We start from the raw sequence: 27,846 nt of genomic DNA, 5'->3' as shown, positions 1-27,846 counted from the left end.
GCTAGTTCTTCTGTTCAGAGAGGGGGCAGCGAAGGCAGGAGGAGATGGCGAAGGAGACGATCCGACGGAGATCGTCGATCGAGATTGAAGCTTTTCAGCCATTTCTATCGTAATCTCCACTCTCGATCGTCTGTTTTTCTTGATTTCTGCCGCGATTGCGATTTCAACGAGCTTTCGATCACGCGCTGCGGTTGATTCTGCAACTCTCGCGCCCTTTCGCCACGGAAACCCTAGAAAAAGGCGAAGTTTCGGGGTATGGATCCTTCTATGCTCGATTATGGACGGTCTATGCGCGGGGAGCAACCTTCGGGGCTATCCAGACCGAGATTGGTTAAGGTCAGACGGCATTTGCAGTCTCCCAGGGTGAGGCCTGGTGGAAGTTCTTCTAGCAAGGTATCTTCGGAGAATAATTGGTGGAGTTCTCAGGAAAATGAATCGTTTTCTGGGGTCGAAATCCCTGTGAAGGGGGGTATTTACTCCTCTAGTGTGGGCCAAAATCCTCGGGGTTTTGGACCTGGCGACTCGTTTTTGAAGAAAGATTGTTCATCTCAAGGAACAGAGTCTTCTTCTGGGATTAGTCCGAATGTTTTTGTTTTCGGGGGGAGTTCTGCGCAGAAAAATTCTGATCAATGGGGAAAGGGTGGGTCTGCGAGTATTGCTGCTGAGAAACTACCCGAGAGGTTCCAGAAGATGAACGTCAAATACCCTGATACTGCGGATAAAAGTCAGAGATCTGTGGGTGGGGATCATAAGTTTGGTTCTTTCGGTGATAGTTCAGTGGGGATTTCTGGTTCCTTTGGTGAAAATATTCAGGCAAATCAATCCTTCATCTTTAGAAGCGGCTCAACAGAGAGAGTAGATTCTGGTATTAGCTCAGAAGATAAGCTTCCTTCATATTTAAGGCAGCTGAATCTAAAGGATTTTCCTTCAGAAACCATGCCGGGGGATGTAAAGAACACCAAGGACAGGTTTTCAACGGCAGGAAATCATAATCCGAGAGTAAATACTACCCCAAAAGCATCTATGTTTGAATTTCAAGGAAAGGCAAAGCATTCTCATCATGAAGATCAGGCGGCTTCCGTGCTTCCTGAAGAAATGAGGAAGCTGAAGATCGAGGTGCCCTGTAATTGCTCTCGTGAGGAAGAAAATAAAGCCTTTACTTTCACCTTTGGGAGTAGTAAAGGAGCCGGTCTTCATAATGCAAATGGGCATAATCGGTCTGAGGGGATCAATTCTGTGAATTTTCATAAGGGTGGTGTGGATATACCTGAAAGTGGTAAGAATGATTGCAAGTTCAGGAATGAAAATGGTTTTGGATTTTCAAATACCTCTGATGGGTCTGATGATAATGTCAAAAAACTACCGGAGGAAATTCAAAAAATGAAGATTGCAGACCCTACGACTTCTGGTGGCATGGATTTTGACTTTTTGGCTAGAAAAGGTGCTAGTGGATCATTTTCTGAAGAAAATCTGACGGAAGCTTCCACGTTTGAGGAAACCAAGACTGTAGAGGCAGTGAATTCTCATGAAAATGCACGGCATCATCTCCGTCCAAGTAAAGGCGAAGGTATTTCCATTAATAAAAACGATTTTGCATTTGGAAACTCTTCTGAGAATAGCTTTATTCCTAATCAGAGAGATAGTGATTGTTTCAATGGAAGTTTTTCTGGAACGCTTCCGGAAGAGATTCAAAAACTCAAGATTACAGAACCCAGCGATGATAAAATGTCAAAGAAAACAAGTTCAGGGTTTTCCTTTAGTTCTTTCAAAGGTGCTTCTGGTTCATCGATTAATGAAAACCCTGGAGGGGTATTTGTGTTTGGAGACAAATCCGAACGCTCTGATCCTTTTGTTTCTGCTGCTGGTTCTTCCAATGGAGCTTCTTTTTCGGATCGTGGGACTTCTTCTAGTGAGCCAATACCGTGCGGTAGTTTCTCTACTGATGCAAGTGACAATAATAATCCATCAAAAACCGATGCTAGTGATTATGTCTCAGCAAACAGCTCTTTCTCTTCCGAAGGCAGAAATTGTTCCTGCGCCCAATCTGATGAGAATCATTCATCGAATGGGTTTTTTGTCTTTGGAAGCAAAACAAAGGAAAGCAAAGACCCTAGTATAGACAGATATGAGGAAACCCCAGATGAGCTACTGGGGTTTGATTTTAGGTTTTCTGAAGCAGGAGTCTCTGGACGTAATCCTAGTTACACTAAGCCATCTATTTTTGACAAAAAATCCTTCTCCCAGAATGAAGAATCGTCTGATCCTCTTGTTAATTTGGGCAACCCAATCAGAGAGCAAACAGCGTCATCGTTTTGCCCTGTCTTTCAGACAGCGGTTCATGATTCAGTTTTCCCTGGGTTTACCACAAAGAAGGATGACGGCCATTTGGTGTTTTCTTCATCAACATCTTTCCTAGGTGGGAGAGTTAATGTGAAGAAAGAAGCTAGTAGTCACGTACAAGCTCGAAAAAGGAGGGGAAGACTGAAGGAAACTTCCAGGGAGAAGAGTTCAGAAAGGAAACCTGAGTTGGATGCTCATGGTGGCTGTTCGCCCATGGATTTTTCTCCGTGCCATGTTGAGGGTTCGTCACATGAAGAGCATTCCAGAGATTCAAGCCGTCCATTAAATAGCAGAAATAATTCATATTCTTCCAATGACCTGGCTGATGAGGTGGCAAGGGTCTCGAGCTTAGAATTTTTGAAAGAAGGATTCGGTGATTCCGGTTTCAGCTTTACTGCTTCATCGTCTGCCCAAGCTCCCTCTTCATCTTCAACTCATGGTCACAGGAGAAAATTCAGGGCAAAAGCCAGAGGGAATGACTCAGTCTCCAACTTAGATCCGAATGCTAACTTATTCACGTATTCAAACTTTGAGGGAAAAAAGGTCCACACAGAAGTGCCAACATCAATGCAGAGACAAGAACATGAGTCAAACAGGACACCTATGGTCAAGGGGGGTGTTTCGTCATCGGCTTCTGCGGCTACTGCTCAGGAAGCTTGCGAGAAATGGCGGCTTAGGTAACCCTATGTTTGCATTTCTCCCTCTATTTTATCAAAAAATTTAGCCTCATTTCCGTGGTAATTTTGTTTCTTACCATCCAGTTCTCATTTTTTTTCACGACCAGGGGAAACCAGGCTTATGCTAATGGAGATTTGAGCAAGGCCGAGGAGTACTACACACGGGGGGTAAAATTGGCAGCCCCTCATGAAAATTCTGTAGCCTGCAAGAGGACCTTAATGCTTTGCTATAGCAACCGGGCTGCTGCCCGAATGTCTAATGGGAGAGTTAGAGGAGCGCTTTCTGATTGTGTGATGGCTACAGAAATTGATCCTGGTTTCCTAAGGGCTCAGCTTCGCACTGCAAGGTTAGCTTCTTGATAAGATTGATAGGCTTCCATTTGTTTCTATGATTATAACTCAGTGCCTGGCTCTGCTGGATTTTTGTTTCACTTTTATGAAAGATTGTGGTTAGAAAAAAGTGTGAACTTAGTTGATTAGATAAATCATTGATTTTATCATGCGTGCAATCCAATGCAGGCATGGACTTCACATATTTGTTTGCAGTTGAGTTCTAATTATTGACGTATATTTGCCTGAAAAATCAGTTGGGAATTGTCATTAGACATGGTTGTTCTGTTCTGTTCGTTTGAAACAAACAAAAAATTCGCACAAAAGAACCGCACAGGCCTTGTTCTTTATTCTGTTCTTTTTTTTTTAAACGAACAAAATTCGCACATTCACACAAATTCGCACATTCGCACAAAACTAGAACAAAATTCGCACAAAGCAAACAGAAGAACTGCACACGGTTCTGTGCGATGTTCTGTTTGAATTTGTTTTTGTTCTGTTCGGAAAACTGTACAGAACGAACAATTCGCACAAATTCGCACAAAAAGAACAGAACGACCACGTCTTATTTGTCATCGGCAAGAAAAATTGACGAAAATCAAGAAACTTGATTATCTTGGTTGAGTGTTCACAAGGCCTGTTTCTGCAAATTAAAATTCTTTTATTGAATATTGCCTGCCAATACGCGCCCCAATCTTGCTGTTCTCATAGTAACAACCCCTGAAGTTCTGTGACCATTTATTGGGAACTGAATATTCCTTTTTGCTTTATTGGTTGGAAGCATCACTTCATGAGACTTGAACATTCTTTTGACCATCATGACCTTGATTTCAAAGTGTGAGTTGAGCGCTGGATCAAAGAAGAAGATAAATGACTGGGAAAGATCAAAATGATTCATTTTAATATTCCAAATGCCATAGATATATACAGGAGAGTATTGGGCTGGATTAGTCACAACCCAATATACAATGTCAGAAATGACCGCTAGTATAGGGTCACATTGGGTAGCACGTGAGACTCACATGCTACACAAATCTCCAGAACACAAAATTTATCTAGTTTTCAATGTATGGCAAACTATATGCATGATCTGGTTAAAATATCTGCCAAGTTCTCGATGAGAGAAAACAAGAGAAGAAGAAGAACCATTAGGGCAATGAGAAAGACAACCAAAAAAAGGATATTTTTCATTACTTCTTTTACGACATTATATACAGGAACCGTAATGACGGCTAGTTGGGCATATCACGTGCAGTGTATCATGTGATACGCTATAACAATATCAACCCTATTCTCATGCTTTTTCTTAGGATCGTAGATTCTTACTCCTAGTTCTTAACAAGGGAGATTGAGGGAAGAGCGAGAGAAAAGTAGACGTAAGAATTTGAGATTAAGAATAGGGTAGAAAAGAAAGAGGAAACAGGATCAATGACTAGGTTGAAGGATACTGATTGAGATCTTGGTATAGATATATGTGGAGGGTTCTTAGTGGGGGAGGTAGAGACAGATAAAGTAGAAGATAGAAGAAATCCAATGATGACAGGAAGATAGAGGAACATATTGTGAAGGAAGAAGAAGAGGAGGGCCTTATTGGGATGGAGGACGCTGAGGTGGATGGGGGCGGAGGAGGAGTGGCAGAGTGGGCATCTCTGGTGGGGTAGAGATCTGACCGAGTGGACATCGCTGGGGTTAGATAGTAGTTACCAAAGGGAAATACCGAATTCTAACTTCATATGCTGCCCTCCAATGAAGAGGGATACATGTTTAAAGTGAATTGCAAAGATTAAAATGCCCCTGGAATCAGAAAAGGCTGTTGACCTTTTTGCCTTGTGTTTGCCGTCCCAAGCCCGATATCAGATGACAATATGGGAATGGATGCTCAACAGGATTATGGAAATGGGCTATCCGATATCTGTTTATACTGATATCTGGATACTGGATGATGATATTGGATATCGGTTGCAACAATATGATATCCGATACCATTATCCGTCCTGATACCAGCATCTGTCTTTTTCTCAAGGGTTGGATGACAATATCAGATATTGATGTTCAGTTATTGGTTTTTTCGATACCTGTCATGTGAATAGAATTTATTTTAAATAATTTATAATGCAAATCTAAGCTTTGGGAGCTTTTTAAATGGTATGCTTGAGCATTTCTAAATTTTCTGAAAGGTTGTACAATTAAAATTTCACAAGATTTTTGTTGTACTTAGTCTAGCGCAGTTCAAAGTGGGCCAGTCTTAACTAAATGCCGAGCCCAATATAGGCCAATCCTTCATTTAGCAGTTCCCATATGGTAGAGCTTAGGGTTTATTTCAACTCAGATATGTTCAGAGGTATTTATACTATTCTAAACTTAATATTTTTCCGTATGGGACATTATGTTGCTTTTTAAGTCAATATCCGGATACCGATTTTCGGTATGGGCTTTGAGATCCGATATCGGATATCAGATTCAGTATCTGGTACAGGCATCTGCCATGTCAGGAGGCAGACAATATCTGTTCTGATATCTGTTATCTGATGGATATTCGATATCAGTCAGATATTTGATATCCGGTATCTGAAAGCTGCCCCCATTTAGTACGGATATCAGATATCGGTTGCCCGAAATTGGACGGGCGAACACATTTGTGCCCAACTCGAGTGCGCACTCTTGCTCAGATCATAACTCCAAATGATCAAATCCTCTCGCCCTTAGTCAGATTCTATTTATACTTGTATTTGTCCGGTACTCTTGTAATAAATATTAATTCACTTTTCCTGTCGTTGGGGTCCAATCACTTAATGACCCTGCCTTTGTCTGTTTTCTTATGGCTTCTTTTTATTTGTGATTTCCTTAAATTCTTTCTATTTTGAAATTTATAATATGATCTATCCATGTCACTCTCTACAGTCGTCTAAAATTTGATGAAGAATTTATAGCCATCTTCCCGGTATTTCTAATCCTCGATGTTTGCTATGTTATTTTCATCTGTTATATAAATTTAGTATAGCTATGTTATTTTCATTTATTATAGCTATGTTAGCTATAATATAATTTATATGTTATTCATGTAGAAATTCTCTAGTATTTCAACGGACTGGATTTCTGAAAATATCTTGGTTTGATTTCTTTTCGTCTCAGTTGTCATCTGCTTCTTGGGGAAACTGAAGATGCATGCAATCGCTTCAAAAGGTGTTTGGATGGAGGACGTGGTTCGTCTCCAGATCAGAAATTTGTTTTTGAAGCTTCTGATGGTCTACAGAAAGTCAAGGTATGTGTGCTTATCGTATGAAGCTTTTAAAATGTCTTCTAGTGCCTCTGTTGTGATGTCTGACGAACCTCATAAATAATAGCATGATGGATTATTTGGGTATGTTTCAATAACTTGAAAGATCCTCTTAAGAATTTATTTATCGGTTTGAAAGATTTTTTTCGGCATCCTATTTATGTTATATGTGTAGAATGCAGGAGAATTACTTTCTCTTGAACTCAATAAATATCCTTTTGTATTCTGCTGAATGTTTTTTGCTCAGTGTATGCTTAAGAGTTTGGGCATTACTCTCTTACATTTTATGTGTTGTAAAATGTTAGTTATCCTTTGTTTGCCTATTTTCACAATTTTATTATGCTATCCGGTCTTTATTTAGTTTTTTCTTGTTGCCATTCTTGAAATGGAAATCCACGAGTCGTGGAATTTGGTTATTCAAATAGAATTCCCGTTTTACATTTTGATCTCCTAGATGTTCCGAGTAAAATGAAGATTTGGCACGATGACAACTTATGAACTTGTGTACATTTAGTGTCGCAATAATTTCACATGTTATTAGCTTCGTGTATATATCTACGGACATTTGCTTATTTTCCTTCGAACAACACAATATTTGTCATCATCATGAATGATAACATAACATATTTGCTTATGGTTTGTTAAAATGTGTTATTAATCATTCACGGTTAAAGATGGTACATTTGGAATCCATTTGAGAGTCGCAATAATTTCACATGTTATTAGCATCGTGTATATATCTGTGAAGAATGCAGAGAATTCTGCCTTTGGGAACAGATAGGACAAATGAGGCCTTTTTGAGACAAATGAGAAAGATGCAGACGAAGTTTATTGAGATTTTTGATACAGAGAAAAAGGGAAAAACTCACATATAAACAGGTTGGGAAAGATTTTCCTTTATAGGCTAAGTCCTTTCTCAAGATAGCCGTTGGGGGCAACGGTCATATAGCCGTTGCCCCAACGGCTATTTTAAGGGGCAAAAAGGTCATTCTTTGGGGAGCGATAGAAAAAGAAAGAAAAAGAAGGAAAAGAGAAAGGAAAAAGGAAGAGAAAGTAGGAGAGAGATAGGTGGGCCATTTATAACTCATGGCCCACCTTTTTACATGTGTGTCAAAATAGAAAAGGATGAAATTAGATGTTTAACACTCCCCCTCAAGTTGGGCATAGATGTTAATCATGCCCAACTTGGACGCCAAATCTTGAAACTGTCTTCCTGGTAGTCCTTTGGTCAGAATGTCAGCCACCTGTTGCGGTGATGGTATGTATTCTGGACTGATGAGTCCAGAATTAATCTTCTCTTTGATGTAGTGTCTGTCAATTCTTGCATGCTTCGTACGATCATGATGCACGGGGTTCTTGGCCATAGCAATAGCTGATTGACTGTCAGAATATAAGATGATTGGCTTTGGAGGAATGAGTTTTAAATCAGTTAGAATATCGTTAAGCCACATTCCTTCGCAAACACCTTTCTTTAAAGCCCTGAGTTCTGCTTCAGCACTCGATATTGAGACTTCCCGCTGCTTCTTGCTACGCCAGGTGATTAAATTTCTTCCCAAAAAACTGCAGTATCCAGATGTAGATCGACTATCATCCAGAGAGCTTGCATAATCTGAATCGGTGAAGATTTTAACCGTAGGGTCTCCCCTGCCTGAAATAGAAGACCCTTCCCAATTGTCCTTTCAAATAGGAGAGAATACGGTCAGCTGCTGTCTGATGAGACTGTCGTGGATCTGACATATACTGACTTAAAGAGTTCACAGCAAAGGATATATCTGGTCTTGTGTGGTTTAGATAGAGTAATCTGCCAATCAATCTCTGAAATGATGTCTTATCGATGGGGTCGCCCTTGTCGCTCTGCTTGGCTTGAAGTTTGACATTTGTATCCACTGGAGTGCTTACTGGCTTACAATCCAATTTACCTGTATCCTTGAGTAGATCCAGGACGCATTTGTGTTGAGATAGGACAATGCCGATCCTGGAATAAGCTACTTCAATACCAAGAAAATAAGTGAGTTGACCTAAAGATTTAATATCAAAGTTGCTGGTCAGATGACGTTTTAGATTTCCAATTTCCTTGATATCATTGTCAGTAACGATAATATCATCAACATAGACGATTAAAATAGCCAGTTTGGAGTCTTGGCCATGTTTGAAGAATAGGGTATGATCACCCTCACTTTGTGAGTATCCAACTGATATGAGAGTAGATGAAAATTTCTCAAACCATGCTCTTGGGGATTGCTTTAATCCATACGGAGATTTCTTTGCGACACACATATGATGAGTTTTCATGCAATAGATAACCGGGAGGAGCCATATATACCTCTTCTTGCAGTTCTCCATGTAGGAATGCATTTTAACATCAAATTGCGAAGATCCCACTGATGCATGGCTGCAAGTGCAATTACTAATCTTACTGTATTCAGCTTGGCGACTGGAGCGAATGTCTCATGATAGTCTATTCCATAAGACTGGGTATATCCTCTGGCCACCAGTCGAGCTTTATACCTTGCAATAGAGCCATCTGAATTATATTTAATCATATATACCCATCTGCTACCAACCAATTTCTTTCCTTCTGGGAGTGGGCCCATATCCCATGTACCATTCTTCCTTAATGCCAACATTTCGTCATCCATAGCAGTTTTCCATTCGGCTTGAGACATAGCTTCTTGAACATTTCTTGGAATGACAGTGGTCAGTAGTACCTGAACAATCTTTCTGTAACCTGAGGACAGACGATCATAAGACACATAATTGCATATGGGATATAATTTCTTACTGCGGCATTCCGAGTACCCTTGCTGATGGCAATAGATCAACCTTGATTAGCTGGTGCCAAAGGTCTTCATGAGTATCTTCCTCGCTCTCCATCTGAGTAAACTCTTGTTCTCCATCTAACTCTGGATTGTCCTCAGCCGCTTCCGCCGATCCATAGCTGGAGAGGAATTTTCAGATGGATTAAATCCCAGATTTTCCGTGATCTAAATCTGTTCCTGTTTCATTTACTTCCAAATAACAGTCAGATCGATGTCCTCATTGTAGAACATGCTGTATTCATCAAACTTCACGTCTGCGGTAACAAATGTTTTCTTGGTAAGAGGATGGTAACACACATAACCTTTCTGAGTAGATGAATACCCCACAAAAATGCACTTGAAAGCTCTGGAGTCCAATTTTCCTGCAAAGTGGGAATAAACATATGCTACACACCCAAATACTTTAGCAACCAAATTTGTATGAAGAGATAATTCTGGGTGACTTGAGGCTAATAGATCAATCGGTGACAGTAATGACAGGGTTCTAGATGGAGTTCGGTTGATAAGATGTACAGCAGTAGCCACAGCATCACTCCAATAAGTCTTGGGGCAGTTTCCTTGAAATAATAGAGATCTGGCTGAAGACATAATGTGCCCAATCTTTCTTTCAGCAAGTCCATTTTGCTGAGGAGTGTTCACACATGAGGATTCATGGATAATTCCATGATCATTCATGTATTGATTAACTTCAGAACTGAAATACTCCCTTGCATTATCAGATCAAAGTATTCTAACCCTTTTCCCAAACTGGTTATTGATCAACTCGATGAATCTGATGATCACGGTTGGGACTTCTGATTTGTGTTTAAGCAGGTAGATCCAGGAATATCTTGAGTAATCATCCACAAAGATTATAAACCATCGGTGCTGCGATCTTCCTGTAGTAGAACAAGGACCCCAAACGTCACTATGAACCATATCGAGTGGAAATTTCTTCCTATGATCAGTTCTTGAAAAATGAGATCTTCTATGCTTGGCAAATTGACAAGACTCACAAACCAATCTTTGGATATCAATGTTTTTAAACAAATCAGGTACACTTGTTTCAGAAGATGAAAGGAAGGTGTCCAAGTCTCCTGTGCAGTAAGAGAATACTGTTTCTTGACTGAGTGTTGAGAACCATCTTCAGAGTCCTCTGTCCTTCTAGTCCGTCCACTCAGCAGGAGTCCCCTTGTCTTCTAGCAGATAAAGTCTTCTGGCCGGTTTCCTTTTCACACAAAAACAGTTAGATGAGTCAAATATAAATCTCCAACCTGTGTCGCCCACTAGTCGTTGTAGTGACAACAAGTTGGCTTTAAGTCCTGGTACATGAAGAGCACTTTGTAGTAATACATCTTTAATCTTTATTTTCCCAATTCCTGCCACTTTTAGAATCCCACCATTGGCAGTAAAGACAACATGATTATCATCGATTACTTTATATTCCTCAAAGCATGATTTATCAGGTGACATGTGATCTGTGGCTCCAGAATCTACTATCCATCCATGTGATTCTGGTTGAAGATTTTCATATGTAGTAAATGCAATACTTTTATATTCACCTGATTGGGCGAGAGACGGAGCTGAATTTCTTGAATACTTTCTCGACTTCTTCAGCTATGAGCTTTTGAATATCTCCTTCTTCTTTCTTTGGTGCTTCTCCCACTTGACTGCTGGAGGATGCAACGAGGCTTTATTCTTTGCTCCTGGGTTCCATAACCCTTTCTTTTGAGGTCTTCCTTCCATGCCAGCTTCCGCACTCCTTAATATGATGTCCTGGCTTGGTGCAGTAGGCGCAGACTACGGGTTCTGTGCCGTTGCTTCCTTAGACACGTGCTTAGACGATTTTTCTCTTGACTCTTCTTTTAGCGGCATGTGCTACTGAGACAGAGGGCTCAGTCGATAATTGTTGCTTTTGGCCTTCTGGCGGCTTGATCTTCTTTCTACAATCGGCACTTGTTGCCTCCGAGATCGCTTCTTCCAATGTAGGAATTTCTCCGATGGATTAGCTGGGATCGAGACTTTCATATTCAGAATTTAAGCCCATGAGGAAGGTAAGTGTTCTTACTTTAATCTCCTTTGCCAGTACTTGAGATTCTGAGTTGAGACTGGCCATGGCTGATCAATTTCCCTCCATATTGCCTTGAGTTGGGACGCATATGAAGCTACTGATAATTCCTTCTGCCGGATGAACTTTACTTGAAGAAGGAGGTCATACACCCTCCAATCGTTTTGCATTTCTGCACAGGATTTACGGATTTCCCTCCATATATCTGCAACAACATCCATTAGATAATACTGATTTCTTTGTTCTACCTCCATATTTCTCACCATCCAGTTGGTGATGTATGCTTCTTCTGCGCGCCAAAGCTTCAATCTGAGCCTATCGGTAGGTGGTGAATCATCAGTAAGATGGTCACCCATGAAGGCGGCGACCAGTGACCTTTCGGTCAATTTCATCCAACTATATCCGTTTGTACCATCATACTTAAGATCCAGATTTGGTATGACCAGTCTGTTCTTAGTATAATCATATATATGAAGCACTTCGTCTGCAGAGGATTCTTCTTCCGAGCTGTATGCAGAAGCTTTGGCCTGCTTGGAAACTTTCCTGGAAGCAGCCTTTTTTCCCATATGATGATAGAACTTGCTTGCAGACTTGTAGACTTGCAGACTATGGAGCTCCTTTCGTCAGGGAAGGTTGAATGAATCAACCTTGCTCTGATACCATGTGAAGAATGCAGAGAATTCTGCCTTTGGGAACAGATAGGACAAATGAGGCCTTTTTGAGACAAATGAGAAAGATGCAGACGAAGTTTATTGAGATTTTTGATACAGAGAAAAAGGGAAAAACTCACATATAAACAGGTTGGGAAAGACTTTCCTTTATAGGCTAAGTCCTTTCTCAAGATAGCCGTTGGGGGCAACGGTCATATAGCCGTTGCCCCAACGGCTATTTTGAGGGGCAAAAAGGTCATTCTTTGGGGAGCGATAGAAAAAAGAAAGAAAAAGAAGGAAAAGAGAAAGGAAAAAGGAAGAGAAAGTAGGAGAGAGATAGGTGGGCCATTTATAACTCATGGCCCACCTTTTTACATGTGTGTCAAAATAGAAAAGGATGAAATTAGATGTTTAACATTATCTATTGAACATTGGGTTCATCACTGATTTCTGGCGGTCTTCCTCTTTTCTTAAAAAATGGCATTATGTATAGTTTTTCTAATAAATTTTTTGGATCTATCTTTTTTTTAAGAATTATTTGCTCTGCATTACTAGTACTTCATATTTTGACTCTTTGGATATGACATATTTGGCAGCTAGTTGCAGATTGCATGGAGCGTGCTTCCTCTCTTCTACAGAAAGGAACGGCAAGTGATGCTACAGCTGCGCTACAAACACTCTCTGATGCACTTTTAATAAGCCCATACTCTGAAAGCCTAGTACAAATGAAGGCAGAGGCTCTTTTGATGGTCTGTAAATTAATTTTCTTTTCCCTTCATATTAATGGTTCTTCACATTTTTTTATTAGATTAATAACGAGGTAGATATCTTTTCATTCTTAACAGCTTCGTCGTTATAGTGACCTGATCCTGCTATTGGATGAGAGTTTGGAATCTGTGGAGAAGAATCGTCCTTTGCTCAGTCCTAGAAGTGAAGAAAAAGATGACAATCATTCTAGAAGTGTGGGGTCACGCGCCACGGTCTGGCGTGCATATCTGAAGTCCAGAGCCTTTTTTTATCTTGGAAAGCTCGATGAAGCTTTGGTGATTCTTAAGGACAGTACGATTGTGAAAGCTGTTGCTGACCGGTAGAGATTCATTTTTTTTCTATTCCATGTGCATTGCTTTTTTCTTGTCATCAATTTTTCTTGGACTTTATTTTTATGTCGGGCTTTTTTACTACAACGATATGGATACGTTTGTCCCTATTCCGTCACCATTTCTTTTTTATCGTTGTCTGATTTCATGCAATTATTTTTGGTTGTCTGACTCTTCAACTACGCCTTACATAGATCCATTAGTTGCGATTCCGTGAACAGTACTTTTTATTTGTACCAAATTTCTTGAGACTCCTGATATATATCCATTTGTCCCCATTACGTTGCCAGTTCTTGTGTCAAGTTAACCAAAATTTTATGAGACTTTATCTTGATGTCTGACTACACGAGTTATAGATCCATCTGTCCCTCTTCTATTGTGAGTTCTGTTTTCTAATTACCAGAAAATTTCTGAGCCTTTATTTTGATGTCAGAGTCTTTATCTGCCCCTGACAATCGGAGTTTAATTTGCAGGAAGAAATCGGATTCTTGGGAGTTGCTCTCTGCAATTGTGAGCGAACTACTTCGTCTTAAGGTTAAACTCTGGTCCATTAATCTAGTTGGACTCGCCTCCATCTAGTGATGTCATGTTTAATATCATTACATGTTGACTGTTTTGAGAGGAACCAGCCTGCCTGCTGTAGCGGGGTGTTTTTTTGTTTAACTATAAGACCTGGACGATTATCCCTACCATCGGTAGCTTACGAGTTCTACTATTTGTTTTTTCATTCAGGCTGTGTTGCAGTGGGTTAATATTGGTGTTTAGGCTCATCTAATTGTTGTTTCATTGATCACATTGTGTTCTGTAAGTAAATATTCGTGTTATACAGGAATCTTCCATGTTAGTGAAAAGCCAGGAGGTTTGATAATATAGTTGAATTATAAGTTTACAGTAGAAAAATATCTCAAACTTCGGTTGTGGCATGATGACTGTTATTTCTGTTTTATCAATGACATGAAACATGGAACATTTCTTTCAAAAAAAAATAAAAAAGGAACATTTTTACCATCTAGCCCGGGAAATTTGAATATGGCCTGCAGAAGGTGTTAGAAAGATTAAGTACCATATAAGTTCATAGATGCCTTTTACGCCACATTTTCAATCCAGGTCTGTTTACGGGTTCATTTTTTTCACTATTCTTCATGTTATGCACTGAATACATCTCCAGTTAAAGCCTTCAGAAACAGACGTGCATCCCTTGAGCAGGGATAATTCTACTATACTACGCTTATTCTTGTCAAAAAGAGAGGATAGAGGATTATGAAAGGAAAGGAGGTGGTCTGCAGAGAACGTAGAAACAATTAGTAGTCAACTTCAAAGTTTATCATGCTAAAATTCAACACTGCGTTGAAGAGATTTCATTTAGTTTTGTTTTCCTTATCATATTTTGAGTCTGAATGGATGAACGGCAAAGTGATCGTTTTTTTTTGTTTCATTCAATTATGTGTGTAAAAAGCAGAAAGCATCTGGTACCAGTACCCATGAAAAATATCAAAACTTATGAGGCTGTGCTGTCTTGCGGATTTTCTGAAAACATTGTCTTTGATCTTTGATCAAAGACAATTATCTTTGATCAAAAAATGATTTTTGATCAAATAAAAAATTATCTTTGATCTTTGTAGAAAAAATGATATTTGAAATTTATATATGGTTTTTGTAATTTAAACAAAATTTAAATTCTTTAATTTATTATTATCTCTCTTTTATTTAACTGCCATGGAGAAGTGTCTCACGATTGGCTTTTTCTTTTTTATGTTACCGTTCGTTAACATTTAAGGGGACTGTTCTGTTTTTACAGGAAGCTGGCAATGCGGCTTTCAAATCTGGGAAACATTCAGAGGCCGTCGAGCATTATACAGCAGCATTGAATTACAATATTGAATCACGGCCATTCACAGCGATATGCTTTTGTAATCGGGCTGCTGCTTATCAGGCGTTGGGCCAAATTACAGAAGCGATTTCAGATTGCAGTTTGGCAATCGCCCTTGATCCGGGGTATCCCAAAGTAATGTCATCATAACCAAAAATTTGCCATTTACCAGTAATAGTCTTATATTTTTCCTGATAAAATCTTGCATATTTATTCCTCCGTATTGGCTGAATCAGTTCTTGTGATCAGGCTAGCCATTTTATTTTCTGCTTTTAATTTCCTTATGATGGTATGGTTACATTTGTTTTTAGCTTTTGTTAACATTCACTATGCCTTTAGCTGATAGCAATGGTGCTACTTCTTGACTTAGACAATATATTTTTCTCCAACAGTTTTTTATCATTGTCTCCTGCGCAATACAAGCTGGATTGATGATAATTTTGCAGTAATAATTGGTTTTTAGCCATAATCTCTCCTATGCTTCACTTTGTAGCATCTTCCACTTATATTTTCTTTTGTGATGATGTTGTCACATTTATATATTTAGGTTTTAACCCTTGTCTCCCCTGCTCTTCACGGTGTTAATACAGGCAATTTCCAGAAGAGCAACCTTATACGAGATGATACGAGATTATGTCCAGTCCGCTAATGATCTTCGCAAACTAATTTCTCTTCTTGAGAAAAAGGAAAATAAGGGTGGCCGTGTCAGGCCTACAAACGATGTAAATGATCTACCATTAGCTCGCTTACGGCTCTCAAACGTCGAAGAGAAAACCAGAGAAGAAATCCGATTGGATTTGTACAAGATCTTGTATGTCTTTGCCAGAACATTTACTGTTCGCTTCAGTTTAATTTTTTTTCTCCTGATAATGGATTGTTCGGTTTACAGTTTAAATTTACTGTTTGCTTCAGTTTAATTTTATTTCCTGACCTTGTTGATAGGGTTCACAGACAATGATAAAATTGCCATCATTATCATCATCCTAGCCACAGGCAAGGGATGAGGATGAGGAAGAGTCATCAGTGCCCTAATCATCGGAAACAGTAAAACATAGAGAGAACAATAATGAATTATCATCTTCATTCATCCTCAATAGTGCATGAAAGACGATGCCAATGACAAAATCATTTTTGTCATGGTATTCTCGTTGAAGACGAAGGATGAGGATGATGATGATTTGTCATCATCTTCTTGTCCCTTTCTGCGGCGACATAAAACCATACTCATTGATTAGAATTTTTAACGCAATTTGTTTAGGAGCACATTTTACGGAAATTTCAAAGCCTCATAGAACATTGGAAATTTGTTTATTTTTCAGCGATGATCAACTTTTATATATTTTTTTTGCGCAGGGGAGTAGAAGCATCAAGTGATGTGGCTGAAATCAAGAAGGCATACCGAAAAGCTGCTCTGAAATTTCATCCAGATAAGGTGAATTATTCAATATCTACATCATACTCTCATCGTGGGAATTCATCATGGTCTTTTGGTGCAGGCTTCTCAGCTTTTGATTAGAAGTGAGAACACTGACGAGAAGCTCTGGAAAGAAGTAGCTAATGAGGTACATGGAGATGCAGATCGGCTGTTCAAGATGATTGGAGAGGCATACGCGATTCTTTCTGATCCGTCAAAGGTATTCTTTTTTGTTTGTTTATAATTATTCTTTTAGTTCATCTCATACATTTGAACTTTTCTCAGTGTACCGTCCTTTGTTTGTTCTTTTTCTGATGATGATATGATTCCCGTCGGAAGATATCGATTTGCTCCTCAGTATCTCAAGAATACGAATCCAAAATACCGAGAAGAAGAATTACCTAACTGACGATGCTTCTGAGTTCACGAGAGGAATGAATTCCAATACACATAGCTCCAAATCCAGGAGAAGGAGAGGGAGGAGAAATCAAGAAACAGTGGAGATAGAAGAGGAGTTTGTCGACAGGGCGGATCGCTCACGTTGCCACGGAGGAGAGTATCTCTCGCTCCCGGAACTGTCAACGACTTTCAAGAAGTGGCTTTGATGCTTCCCTTTCCCTTATTTATAGGCAGGGTCTTCTTTACTGGTCTCTCTGTCGTTGATCCGACGTGGCAGTGGGGATTCTCCTTTTCTTTCTTCTTTTTTCCATGTAAGTACGGGGTAGACCCGTATCAGATGACACGCCTTTCCCAAGACTAAATTGTCCTCAATTTTGAAGTTGGGAAACTGTTTTTCCAATGTAGGAGCATCTTCCCATGTTGCTTCACACTGGTAGATTCCGCCACTCCACGAGGACTTGCATGCAATCATGGTTGAACCTGTATGAGAGTATAGCCTCTGGAATAACCTGCCATTCCCAATCAGCAGATATATTAGTGGTTACTGGTAAAACCGTGTGATTTTCCCCTATGACCCTGCGGAGATGTGAGACGTGAAATACCGGATGGATTGCTGAAGTCGAAGGGAGATCTAGTTTGTATGCTACTGGTCCTATCTTTTGTAGAATTTTGTATGGACCGAAATATTTGGGGGACAGCTTCTCAGAACGAAGCCGCGCCAAGGTTTTCATTCTGTAAGGTCTGAGCTTGACATAAACTTAATCGCCCCCACTTGGAAGTGGACATTTCGACGATGTTTGTGATGTTGCTTTTTCATATAATCTTGTGCCTTTGAGAGATGAGATTTGATTGAACAGAGGGTTGCATCTCATTCTTGGAGCATTTGGTCTAAGGAATCAATGGGGGATGTGAAAGAACCATATTTGATCAAAGTAGGAGGGTCTCTTCCATATACAACCCTGAAAGGTGTCATTTTAATAGAGGAGTGATATGACGTATTGTAGCTGTATTCTGCCCAGTGTAACCACTTAGTCCATTGTCGGGGGCATTCTGATGAAAAATATCAGAGATAACATTCGAGGCTCCTATTGGCGACCTCCGTTTGACCATCAGTCTCGGGGTGGTATGATGAGCTCATTTTTAAGGTTGTCCCTTGATGTTTATGAAGTTCCTTCCAGAAAGAACTAGTAAACACACTGCCTCTGTCCGATACAATAGAACGAGGAATTCCGTGAAAAACATTCATATCTAATAAAAAATGTAATCATGCAGATGATGATGATGCTAATTATGATGTTGTTGTTTTGTGAAGTCGTATGATTTCCTTGATGAAGATATCAACAATACTAGGTGCAGTAAAAAGGTGTTTGATAGCCATGAAGTGGCTATACTTGGATAATCTGTCCACTACTACCAGTATGACATTATAACCATGTGATAATGGCAACCATTCTATGAAATCAAGTGAAATATCTTCCCATATTTGTTGTGGGATTGGTAAGGGTTGGAGTAAACCCCCAGGAGTAAGATTAGAAGATTTATGTTGCTGGCATGTTTGGCACTGAGAGACATAGGTTTTGATCTTTTTCTTCATTCCTTGCCAATAGAGTTGTTGTAGAATTCTCTTGTAAGTTTTCTGGAATCCTCCATGCCCCCCCACCTTGGCATTGTGAAACTCGTGGAGTATGAGTGGGATCAGGGATGAGTGTTTGGGCAACACCAGTTTTTGTTTGTAAAATAAAAGATCATGATGCATTGAGTAATGTGGTACCGTTGCCTCTTGAGAGCCCAGAGTCTGTCTGATTGAACTTAGTTTGGAATCTTCTGAGTATTCCTTGATAAGAGTGGATTTATCTAGCCAGTGTGTAGTGGATATAGAGTTGCAACTTGTCTGATCGTCTTCCATGGACCGTGACAGTGAGTCAGCTACTACATTGTTCTTTCCAGCTTTATACCTTATCTCAAAATTGAAACCAAGGTGCTTAGAAATCCATTTATGATAATGTTGCGGAATTTTGTATTGATCATTCAAAAATTTTAGGCTGAACTGATCAGTATGTATATAAAATTTCTGAAATAACAAGTAATGCTTCCACTTCCTTACTGATAGGACCACGGCCATTAATTCTCTTTCATAAGCTGACATCAATTTGGTGTGAGAAGACAAAACCTTACTGAAGTATGCAATAGGATGACCATTTTGAAGGAGGACTGCGTCGATGCCCACACCTGATGCATCTGTTTCTACCACAAAAGGTTTGGTGAAATCGGGTAGTTTTAAAATAGGTGTAGTTGATAAAGCATGCTTGAGTTGGTTGAAAGCCAGGGTGGCTTCCTCGCTCCATGAAAAGGCATTCTTTTTAAGTAAGGAAGTCAGAGGATGAGCCTTGGAGGCATAATTTACAACAAATCTTCTCTAGTAATTCGTAAGTCCCAGAAATCCTCTTCATTGCTTTATTGAGGACGGAATGGGCCATTTGCTGGTAGAATCAATCTTGTTGATGTCGGTGGATACGCCCTTTTGGGAGATGCAATGCCCTAATTAATCTATTTGATTTTGTGCTATTTGGCACTTGGCCAAATTGACCCATAATTGGTTGGCCTGGAGAACCTTGAAGACTGCATGTAGGTGGTCTTCGTGTTCAGCAGACGTCTGGCTATATATCAGTATATCGTCAAAGAAAACCAATACAAACTTTCTTAAATACGGCTGAAAAATAGAATTCATTAAGGCCTGAAAAGTGGCGGGTGCATTAGTCAGCCTGAAAGGCAGCGCCGTAAATTCGTAGTGCCCTTGGTGAGTCTTGAAAGCCGTCTTTGGTACGTCTGGGTCAAACATACGTATTTGGTGATACCCAGATTTCAGGTCTAGCTTTGTAAAGATGGAGGACCAATGTAATTCTTCCATCAGTTCATCTACAATTGGTATTGGGTAACGGTTGGGAACGGTTATCTTATTCAAGGCCCTGTAATCAATGCACATTCTCCATCCTCCATCCTCCATCCTTTTTCCGAATCATCAGTGCCGGACTGGAGAAGGGGCTGGTCGAAGGTCTAATGAATTGTGAGTCCAGTAATTCCTGAATAACCCTTTCCAACTCATTTTTATGCAGATGGGAGTAACGGAAAGGTCTGATGTTGGTAGGCTTATAGTTGGGAATCAGGTGAATTTGATGATCAATAGGGCGTTTAGGAGGGAGGCAATAACTATCGGGTGAAGACGCTGGAGTAAAGTGTTTGAAAATTATGAAAAGGGTGAGTCAGTTGTAGAGTGTGTACCCGTGGTATGTTGGGATTACAAGCTTCATGTATTTCTCGGAATTGGCGCTTGCTCCTTATAAATTCCTGGACGGATAAGTCGGCAAGGACCCCACGAGGTAATAAATTTCAATCAGTGCTGAGAGTATGAACCTTGCCATTCCATAAGATTTTAAGATTTAGTAACTTGTAGTTGCTGTAAAACCATTCAAGGGTTTTCAGCCACTGTACTCCGAGTATGATATCCATGTTCGGCATTGGAATAGGAATAAGATCTTGAGTCACTTGGAGGCCTTGCATATATATAGGGACATTTAGACAAATGCCTGCAGATTGCTGAAGCACGCCATTTGCCAGAAGTATATGAAAAGGGGGTCCTTGAAACACTGTCAGGTATAAGGTGGTAACCAGTTCTGAGTTGATGAAGTTATGAGTAGCCCCCCCATCGATTAATATTCTCACTCTGACCCCTTTAATGCTTCCCCACAACTTTACCAACCCATTTGGAGAAGCAGATTCAGAGAAATGGAATGCGATTTTAGCAGTAAGTAGAGATCCCGTGTTTATGGGTGTTTCATCAGTCTGCATATAATCCACTTCATCCTCATTAGTTGGAGACTCTTGGTCCCCTTCCAGGACCATAATTAGATTGAGATTCCTTTTGCAACGATGCCCTGGAGCAAAACGTTCATTGCAATAAAAACACAAACCTTTGTCCTTGCATTGCTGGAACTCTTTTTTTGTCAGTCTTAGGTTTCGACGTCTACCATTACGGTCTGAAGATTGCTGAGAATGTGCAGGTTGCTGCCTGCTAGTGGATGCCTTGCTATGAGGAGGTGCATAATGCTGATTATACTGATGGCTGGGGCTCATGTGCAGGTCGCTTACCCTTGATATCTGGATTGGATGACGTGGGATAGCATGGATTGTTTTGCCATGCCGTATATAGAATTCCAAGATTGATTTCGGCTTGTAAAGACAAATCCATAATCTCTTTCAGTCCATAGGGCCTCGCCTTGAGAACTTCCCTGCAAATTTCAGGTTTTAGACCACTCAAATATGCATTCTCTTTGGCGTCCCTTTGAAGGTGATGTATCTGTGCAATAAGGCGTTCAAAAACAGCTCTGTATTCAGTGACGAAACCAGTCTGCTGAATTTCGATTAAAGATTTATAAAGTCTTCGAGGGCAAATACTATATCTGCTAGAAAAATGCTCCTTAAATTCTCCCCAAGTTCTCATACCAAATTCCAACTCAGCATACTCGAACCAGTCCTGAGCCTCGTCATCCAGATGTAAAGAAAGTAGATGCATTTTGTCTGTATCATGCATTGGATGTAAATGAAAAAATCGTTCGACTCGCTTGATCCTACCATCCGGATTCTCTCCTTGAAATATCGGTAAGTCGCCACGTTTGAAAAGAGGATCAGCGATTACCCTGGCCTGTTCTTGGCGATCTTCCGGCTGATCGTGAGGAGGCCTTGGCTCAGGAATTACTGCTGCCCTGGGCAAGGCGATCGCTTTCATTTCTACCATCTGTACTCTGATGTCCGACATTTGCTCCATAATGCTCTCAAGAACGCAGTTGGTGCGTCCCTAAAATTCAAGAGTGCTCAATTCACCCTCCATGATTGGTTACGGCAATCTTGAAAAAATTTGTATAACAATATTGCAAATATCCAAGGAACAAACCGCTCTGATACCAGTTGATATGATTACCGTCGGAAGATATCGATTTGCTCCTCAGTCTCTCAAGAATACGAATCCAAAATACCGAGAAGAAGAATTACCTAACTGACGATGCTTCTGAGTTCACAAGAGGAATGAATTCCAATACACATAGCTCCAAATCCAGGAGAAGGAGAGGGAGGAGAAATCAAGAAACAATGGAGATAGAAGAGGAGTTTGTCGACAGGGCGGATCGCTCCCGTTGCCACGGAGGAGAGTATCTCTCGCTCCCCGAACTGTCAACGACTTTCAAGAAGTGGCTTTGATGCTTCCCTTTCCCTTATTTATAGGCAGGGTCTTCTTTACTGGTCCCTCTGTCGTTGATCCGACGTGGCAGTGGGGATTCTCCTTTTCTTTCTTCTTTTTTCCATGTAAGTACGGGGTAGACCCGTATCAGATGACACTCTGTTTTCATGTGATGTTTAAAATATACTCGAATTATTATTGCAATCCTATTAGATTGACCAAACGTTGACTGAACTGAGTCAACAGCTGTGTTATATCTAACCAGAAAACCATAATTTGATGGTAATATTCAACATTGAGCTGTTTAGTTTGTATGAAGATGACATTGACGATTCATCCTCATCATCATCTTAATTGTCCATCTTCCTCAACGATTCTGAACCTTGTCTAAAAGAAAGATGAAGGTCTCAAAATGGTTCGTCTTGGATGTTTGTTAAACTAAGTACTTGAGGAGTTTCTTCCTCTGTTTTGGATGAAATTACAGCCCTAAATTTACATGTTTTGTATCCAATTTACTGGATGAGATGTAGTTTTATGTGTTTTCCGCATGATTCAATTTCACCCTAATTGGGAGAAAATTGCTGGCCAGATTAACATATTTGTTGTTCAAATTTTATCCACAAGCTGTGTTAATTTATTTTAATTATGTGAATCTCACATACTTTGGGTTCCACGTACGTAAATTTCCAATTTGTAGAAAATCGTAGGCTGCATTGGCATATTTTTGTCTTTTTTTCTTGACAAGATGTATTGAATATATTTTAGTTCTATGAATCTCACTTCAACTTTCATATCCTCTGGGGATAATCGCAGCCCTGAATTGGCATTTTTTATCTAATTTTCTTGACGAAATACTATAATATTTCCAGTTGCTTGAATCTCATAGACTTCAATAGGAGAAACTTCGCAGCCCAGAATTTCGTTAAATTTTATGGACGAGTTTTATAAATATATTCTAGTTGCATGAATATCAAATACTTCAATTTACACATACTCTGCATTAACTATCAGCCCCAAATTGGCATATTTTATCCAATTTTCTTGACGGAATGTATTAATATATTTTTTGTCCAATTTGCATGAATCTCACGTACTTCAATTTCTACAGCCTTTTTCTGAAATCAAAATTAAGATGGATTGGAATTTGCATTGGCATATTTTTGTCTTTTTTTCTTGACAAGATGTATTGTATATATCTTAGTTCTATGAATCTCACTTCAACTTTCATATCCTTTGGGGATAATCGCAGCCCTGAATTGGCATTTTTTATCAAATTTTCTTGACGAGATGCTATAATATTTCTAGTTGCGTGAATCTCATATACTTCAATTGAAGAAAGTTCGCAGCCCGGAATTTCGTTAAATTTTATGGACGAGTTGTATAAATATATTCTAGTTGCATGAATATGAAATACTTCAATTTTCATACTCTGCATTAACTAGCAACCCCAAATTGGCATATTTTTTAATCCAATTTTCTTGACGGGATGTATTAATATATTTTTTATCCAATTTGCATGAATCTCACGTACTTCAATTTCTACAGCCTTTTTCTGAAATCAAAATTAAGATGGATTGGAATTTTCTTTAGCCAACTATTCACAACAATCAACATCGGGATAAATATAACTACTTTTTAATTATACATGGTTGTCATTATCCAAATCTTGTTTTCAAAAAAAAAATCATTATCCAAATCTTTTCGACGAATCTGACATCTCATTGTTTTGTTTCCGGCAGCGCCAGCAGTACGACGAAGTAGAAATCATTGGATCAGTCAAAGAGTCGACAACCGGCCAGCGCCGTTATTATCAACCTCATCATAAACATAACACCGACCGTTACGAGAGAGACGAATGGTGGCGAAGTTCATCGGGAACATCATATAGAACAAGAAGATACTACTCTGGATTGTGAATTCCTCATCGTTCGATTTTGCTCGTCGTATTGACCCACAGATGGATCTTAGCAGGCAACAGAGACTATTTTTTAGCTGGGTTTTTGCTCTGCAAAGCTGCCAAGATCCCACAAAATGGAATGTTAGAGAGAGAAGATCAGAGCCAGAGAAGATCAGCTATTTTTCAATGGAATTGCCATGAATGAGTCCAAAACAGCACTTGGACTGAAGTATTTTCACTGGGAATGAAGATTTTATATTATCTTTGATGGCTGGAATGAGAGATTTTTTCAAGGGTTCTGGATCCGTTTCTCTTGATCTCTCAAGATGTCAGGTGAGTGATAAATTTTCTCTCTCTAATAATTTGTATGGGTTGCTTCATTTGATGGACGTATGCGGTGTTGAGGAAAATTTACCAAAGATATGAGTATAAATTGTCTCAGATTTTATTCTTCTTCTTTTATTCAAAAAAGATATTATTCTTTTTCTTTGTCTCAGATTTTTATTTCTTTGAGTTTTCTAGGTTTATGAGTTTTACATGTGCTTCCAGAAGAGTTTTATTCTTGACATCAGCATAAATAGTCCCACTTTTCTTTTATTATTATTCTTCTTATTTTCTTCAGAAAGATATTATTCTTTTTCGTAGTTTCAAATTTATTTCTGAGTTTTCTATGTATATGAGTCTTACATGTGCTTCAAGAAGAGTTTTATTCTTGAGCATAAATAGTCCCCTTTTTCTTTTACTATTATTCTTCTTATTTCATAAAAAAAATAGCATTCTTTTTGTTAGTTTCAAATTTTTTTTCTTTGAGTTTTCTATGTTTATGAGTTTTACCTGTGATTCAAGAAGAGTTTTATTCTCGATACGAGCATAAATAGTCCCCCTTTTCTTTTATTATTATTCTTCTTATTGTCTTCAAAAAAATATGAATCTTTTTCTTAAATTCAAATTTTTTTCCTTTGAGTTTTCTATGTTTATGAGTTTTATCTGTGTTTCAAGAAGAGTTTTATTCTTGATAGGAGCATAAATAGTCCCTTTTTTCTTTTACTATTATTCTTATTTCCTAAAAAAAGTAGCATTATTTTTCTTAGTTTCAATTTTTTTTTGTGTTCTAGGTCTAATAAGTTTTACCTGTGCTTCAAGAAGAGTTTTATTATTGATATGCGTATAAATAGTCCATCTTTTCTTTTATTATTATTATTATTATTATTCTTTTCTTCAAAAAAATATCATTCTTTTTCTTAGTTACAATTTTTTTTTGAGTTTTCTAGGTTTTGAGTTTTACCTGTGCTTCAAGAAGAGTTTTATTCTTGATATTTGATGAATGACACAGAAACTTGTATCTTGGCTAGTGGTGATCTGATAGGCTATATTTTTACCCTGGGATTTTGGTTCATTTCATATTATTCTTCTCTTCTTCATTCCATGTTGTATTCATCCTCACTTGACTATACCCTTTTATCTAATCTTCTATCAGCATTGCATTTTCCTTCAGTTCCTCTGATTGAAACAATGGTTATGATTTTCCTTTATATGATTTAACTTTGTAGATGATTAGGGACACATATTCACTCTAAGTAATTACCTAAACCAGAATATATATATATATATATATATATATATATATATATATATATATATATATATATATATATATATATATAATCAAAGAGAAATAGGGATTTGAATATGAAATACCTGATTATGGGGGTTCACCCATGGATGATATTTAACATTTTTAGGGCAATTACAATGCTAACTAGAAATTTAACATATCTGTATGAGAAACATAGCTGTCAAAATTTTAAATTGTTTGATAGAAAAATAAAAAATGTCATTATTTACCTTCAAAAGAATGAAAAGGGAGTGCATTGTATGCATTTAAATGACTTTAAGGACTTGAAAATTAAGAAAATGATATCATGTGTACAAATATTTATTTCAAAAAATAAATTTAAAGGTAGTATTCAACAACAGTTTCAGTCTACCTTTTGAGTTGCATTTAAAATATGATGAATAGTCAAAATAATTATACAACACATTCATAAAACATGAATAATGTTAGAAAAGTACGCGGGAATGATACTCTTCACAGTGTTGTATTTTGGATTCAATGCATTGACAGAAATTCTGTCAATGTTTCACAATGTATAGTTTCATCATAATTGGTCAAACTCGAAGCAAGTGGTTTATTAAATCGCTTTCTATATGTTATCATGTCAATAAAGCTCTAAAGTTTTTATTGAAAATACACAATTCGGTTTCATTAATATGATTTTCGAGGCATTGTAGTAGGACTTTCATTATTAATCATTAGTTCCAATCAAAACTTTACGTGCATATCTAATGACGAATCCCTTGCAATCTTCCTCTCCATTTTCAATTTTAAGGATTATTTTGTAGTTGATGCATTGAGATTACTTAAGGCTGAGGTTTAGATAAAACAAATATATTTAGACCATAATATTATTGGTGTCAATTTGATGCAGGATGGCTAGTACTGACATGGGTAGGTAAGACTAAAGGTCAACTAAGGATGGATAAAACAGAACATTTAAATCTAAAGAAAATGATGACGGTGCAGCCTTTTTCCTCGGTTGAGGATGGGAGGACTGTCTTACAATCACCGGGGTGAAAACAAAGCTCCAAATCCAATATCCCGAACAATCAACAATGAGAAAAAGTAAACCTATTCCACTAACCTATTCTACTAAGTTCGATGGCGGTGGAAAAACACACATGAGAAAACACTAGAAAAAATAATGTGGATTACCAGAGGGGGAATTTTAGACCTTTTGTGCATGCGTAGCGCGATAGGGCGATGTGGGAAGTTGTGGAGATGTTTGATGGCGAGAGTGGATGATGTGCTCTTTGACTTGGCCAAATGAGGATCCAACTTGCCGCACAGATAGGCAGAGGCGCACGGTGGCCATGTAGGAAGGCGGCTGCATGCGGTGGCCGTGCGAACATGCAGTTGTGCGTGGTGGCCGGGCGGACAGGCAGCGGCGCGTTGTGGTCGCGCGGGCAGACGGTGGGCACAATGGACGCGGGGGTAGGCAGCGACGCATGGGCGTGGACGGTGCTCTATGGTCAGAACAGGGCGCAAGGTGGGCAGCGTCCTCTCAGCGGCGGTGATGACGACAAACAAGCGGCGGCGTCAGCAATAGAGAGGATACCAGGGCAATTCTTGAGGATAAAATTTTCAATTCCAAAAATCACACCAAGGATCCATTACAGCAATGGCCTATTTATAGGCCTTGGTGGAAAGAAAAAATAACTAGAAATTTCAAAAAAATTTCAGAAATCAAATCTAATAATAAATGAAATTTGGATATCGGGTCCGAGGTTGATGATGACGACGTACCATGACACGGGTCATCTCCTCTTGCGGTGGTGGTGTCAAGTCAGATGATGGGACATGGTCGTTTCGACATCAATTTTAGGATGATGTATGTAGATATTGTTGTTGAATCCTCTTATAATTATTTTTTATGGTCGAGGAAATAAAACAAAATACCAGCTTATTTGCATATCTGGAATGAGATGAATGACCATGCATGAGATGATTACGATCATATGGATTTCAATTATTTTGCTGAAGATTATATGTTATAGCTGAACAAGGGATCCTGTTCGTAAAAACATAAATACTAAAAATCGAAATCTAAACCCTGTTAGCCAAACATTTAACAAACAGAACTCATATTTGATTCTATGACTATATGTGTGGTGGTCAAATGCTTAAATATTAGGCATAAATATTGTACCGTAGAATTAAGTGTATAGTGATGAGGAAATA

The 27,846-nt window shown here is 38.8% G+C and overlaps 1 protein-coding gene across 1 annotated transcript; it reads left to right on the top strand.

Annotated features, from left to right (window-relative positions):
* Positions 1–22: 22 nt before the first annotated feature.
* On the top strand, positions 23–24,530 carry TPR16 (Heat shock protein DnaJ with tetratricopeptide repeat-containing protein). Its single transcript, XM_078590936.1, has 11 exons — positions 23–3,017; positions 3,125–3,364; positions 6,480–6,609; positions 12,737–12,889; positions 12,986–13,227; positions 13,711–13,771; positions 15,036–15,242; positions 15,698–15,918; positions 16,461–16,539; positions 16,604–16,741; positions 23,890–24,530. The coding sequence occupies exons 1-11, from the start codon at positions 256–258 to the stop codon at positions 24,064–24,066; spliced, it is 4,410 nt and encodes a 1,469-aa protein (XP_078447062.1). The 5' UTR covers positions 23–255; the 3' UTR covers positions 24,067–24,530.
* Positions 24,531–27,846: the final 3,316 nt, after the last annotated feature.

This window comes from Wolffia australiana, chromosome 19 (genome assembly GCF_029677425.1).
Source record: "Wolffia australiana isolate 7733 chromosome 19, ASM2967742v1".
Lineage (NCBI taxonomy): Eukaryota > Viridiplantae > Streptophyta > Magnoliopsida > Alismatales > Araceae > Wolffia > Wolffia australiana.
This window is presented reverse-complemented; position numbering and strand designations above follow the sequence as displayed.

Bases quoted from the DNA above. Each gene is read 5' to 3' on its own strand.
- TPR16 (XM_078590936.1), top strand. From the start codon at position 256: ATGGATCCTTCTATGCTCGATTATGGACGGTCTATGCGCGGGGAGCAA. The intron at 3,018-3,124 runs GTAACCCTATGT...TTTCACGACCAG, and splicing joins TGCGAGAAATGGCGGCTTAG to GGGAAACCAGGCTTATGCTA. The intron at 13,772-15,035 runs GTTAAACTCTGG...CTGTTTTTACAG, and splicing joins GCGAACTACTTCGTCTTAAG to GAAGCTGGCAATGCGGCTTT.